The 2,765-nt window shown below is 40.8% G+C and overlaps 1 protein-coding gene across 1 annotated transcript; it reads right to left on the reverse strand.

The window, feature by feature from the left end:
- Nucleotides 1-941: 941 nt before the first annotated feature.
- LOC138872844 (uncharacterized) lies at nucleotides 942-1,709 on the reverse strand. The gene has a single exon (XM_070151264.1). It carries the CDS (start codon nucleotides 1,707-1,709, stop codon nucleotides 942-944), a length of 768 nt encoding a protein of 255 aa, XP_070007365.1.
- Between the last annotated feature and the right edge of the window lie 1,056 nt (nucleotides 1,710-2,765).

A 2,765-nucleotide genomic window follows, 5' to 3' on the forward strand; every position in this document is an offset into this window, starting at 1 on the left:
CCATGACACACTGCATTCATCCTTTTTCTATCATTGAGGGCTAATTGCTCATAGCGGCTCCTTATCCATTCTGCATCACTGAGTTCGGCTTCTTGTATGATCCTTAAAGAAGGAATTTCTACCTCGGTGGGAATGACATCTTCGGTGTCGTAAACCAGCAAATAGGGAGTTGCCCCAATTGATGTGCAGACTGTGATATGGTATCCCAATAAGGCGAATGGTAACTTCTCATGCCACTACTTGTGATTTTGTACCATTTTCCTTAGTATCTTCTTAATGTTCTTATTGGCAGCTTCAACAACTCCGTTCATTTGAGGCTTGTATGCTATGGAATTTTTGTTCTTGATTTTGAAAGTTTCACACATGGCTTTTATTAGATCACTACTGAGATTGGAGGCATTATCAGTAATGATAGACTTGGGAACTCCGAACCGACAAATAATACAATCCCTGACAAAATCTCCGACGACTTTATTAGTTACAACTTTGTAAGATACAGCCTCTACCCATTTTGTAAAGTAATTGATGGCCATTAAAATGAACTTGTGCTTGTTCGAAGTAGTGGGCTTGATCAGACCGATGACATCCATTCCAAAAGGTGCAAAAGGCCAAGGTTCACTTGTTGTATTGAGCTCATTTGGTGGTACCCTTATCATGTCTGCATGTTTTTAGCATTGGTGGAATTTCTGTACATACTGGATGCAATATGTTTCCATAGTCATCCAAAAATATCCAGCTCTTAGTATTTTCTTGGCTAGAACAAAACCGTTCATATGTGGTCTGTAGGTTCTGGCATGTGTTTCCTCGAGCAATTTGGAAGATTTTTTGGCGTCAACACACCTTAATAGTCCTAGATCAGGTGTTCTCCTATACAAAATTCCTTCGCTTTAGAAGAAATGATTGGACAGTCTACGCAGTGTACGTTTCTGAGTATGGTTTACCTACTCTAGGTATTCTCCTTTCGCCAAATATTCCTTTATGTCGTGGAACCATGGGTTTCTGTCCGTTTCTTCTTCAGCGTGAGCATAATAAGTTGGTTGACTATGGATCCTTATTGTAATAAGATCGATTAAATTCTTATCTGGATGCATCATGGACGACAAAGTATCTAGTGCATCTACGAACTCATTCTGGATTCTTAGAACATATTTGAATTCTATTTTCGTGAACCTCTTCATCAGTTCTTGCACATGATACATGTATGGTAGTATCTTGGTATTTTTCATAGCCCATTCTCCTTGAACCTGATGTACTAGAAGATTCGAATCACTAATTACCAACAACTCTTGTATATTCATGTTGATGGCCAAATTGAGCCTCATGATGCAAGCCTCATATTCTGCCATATTGTTAATGCATGGGAACCTAAGCTTTGCGGATACCGGATAATGTTGACCTGTTTCTGACACCAAGACCACTCCAATACCCACTCCTTTGAAGTTTGTAGCTCCATCGAAAAACATTCTCCAACCGTCATAGGCTTCAGCAATGTCCTCTCCTACGAATGACACTTCTTCGTCAGGAAAATATATTTTTGGTGGTTCATATTCTCCTTCTACAGGATTTTCAACAAGATGTTCTGCCAATGTTTCTCCTTTGAATGCGTTATGAGTTACATAGATGATATCGAACTTACTCAGCAATATTTTCCACTTGGATAACTTCCCGGTAGGTATAGGCTTCTGAAAGATGTACTTCAGAGGATCCATTCTTGATATGCGGTATGTGGTATAGGCACAAAAGTAATGCCTCAATTTCTGAGCTGTCTATGTCAAAGCACAACAAGTGCGTTCTAGCAGAGAGTAGCATGTTTCATAAGGTGTGAACTTTTTACTCAAGTAATACATAGCTTTCTCTTTTCTTCCTGTCTTGTCATGTTGTCCCACAACACAGCCGAAAGCCGCATCTAGTACGAACAAATAGAGTAGCAAATGTGACGACCTGGAAAATCGTCTCATGAATTACCGCTTCATTTCCCCCATTTATGCTTCTTATTTCTTTGTCTATCGGTTCTATATGTGATCAGGTTGGTTGGCTCGGGTTCGAAAAGGATTTGGTGAGGTTTGAGACACTTAGTCTTTTGGGGAAGTTTAAGTTGGAAAAGTCAACCGGATGTTGACTTATGTGTTAGAGGGATCGGATGTGAGTTCTGATGGTTCGGATAACTTTGGGAGGTGATTTTGGTCTTAGGAGAGTGATTGGAATGAGTTTTGGAGGCCCGGGGTAGATTTAGGCTTGAATTGGCGAAATTGGATTTTTGGCGATTTCCGGTTTATAGGTAAGATTTTGATATAAGGATCGGAATGGAATAATGAGAGTTGCAGTAGTTCCGTGGTGTCATTTGGGATGTGTGTGCAAAATTTTAGGTCATTTAGACATGGTTTGATTGGGTTTTTTTATCAAAAGCGTGATTTAGAAGATTTTGGAAACTTAGGCTTGAATCCGATGTGTTTTGGTTGATTCGGTGTTGTTTGAGGTGTTTTAAAGACTGGTATAAGTTTGAATAAGGTTTTGGGATATGTTGGTGCTTTTGGTTGAGGTCTCGGGGGCCTTGGGGTGATTTCGGATGGTTGACAGAGAGTTTGAGATTTTGATGAAGCTGCAGATTTTCTGCTTCTGGTATTTCCACACCTGCGGATTTGAGGACCGCAGGTGCCATTCCGCAGATGCAAGGAAGAAGGCCGCAGAAGCAGAAGAAGGTGAGGTAGGTTGTGACCGCAGAATCGGTCGGGTAACCGCACATGCGATGGCGCAGGTGCGGAGTG

The sequence above is a fragment of the Nicotiana sylvestris genome, chromosome 7, assembly GCF_000393655.2.
Source record: "Nicotiana sylvestris chromosome 7, ASM39365v2, whole genome shotgun sequence".
Lineage (NCBI taxonomy): Eukaryota > Viridiplantae > Streptophyta > Magnoliopsida > Solanales > Solanaceae > Nicotiana > Nicotiana sylvestris.

What these genes read in the sequence shown, in the direction of transcription:
- LOC138872844 (XM_070151264.1), bottom strand. Translation starts at nt 1,709, where the DNA reads ATGGATCCTCTGAAGTACATCTTTCAGAAGCCTATACCTACCGGGAAG.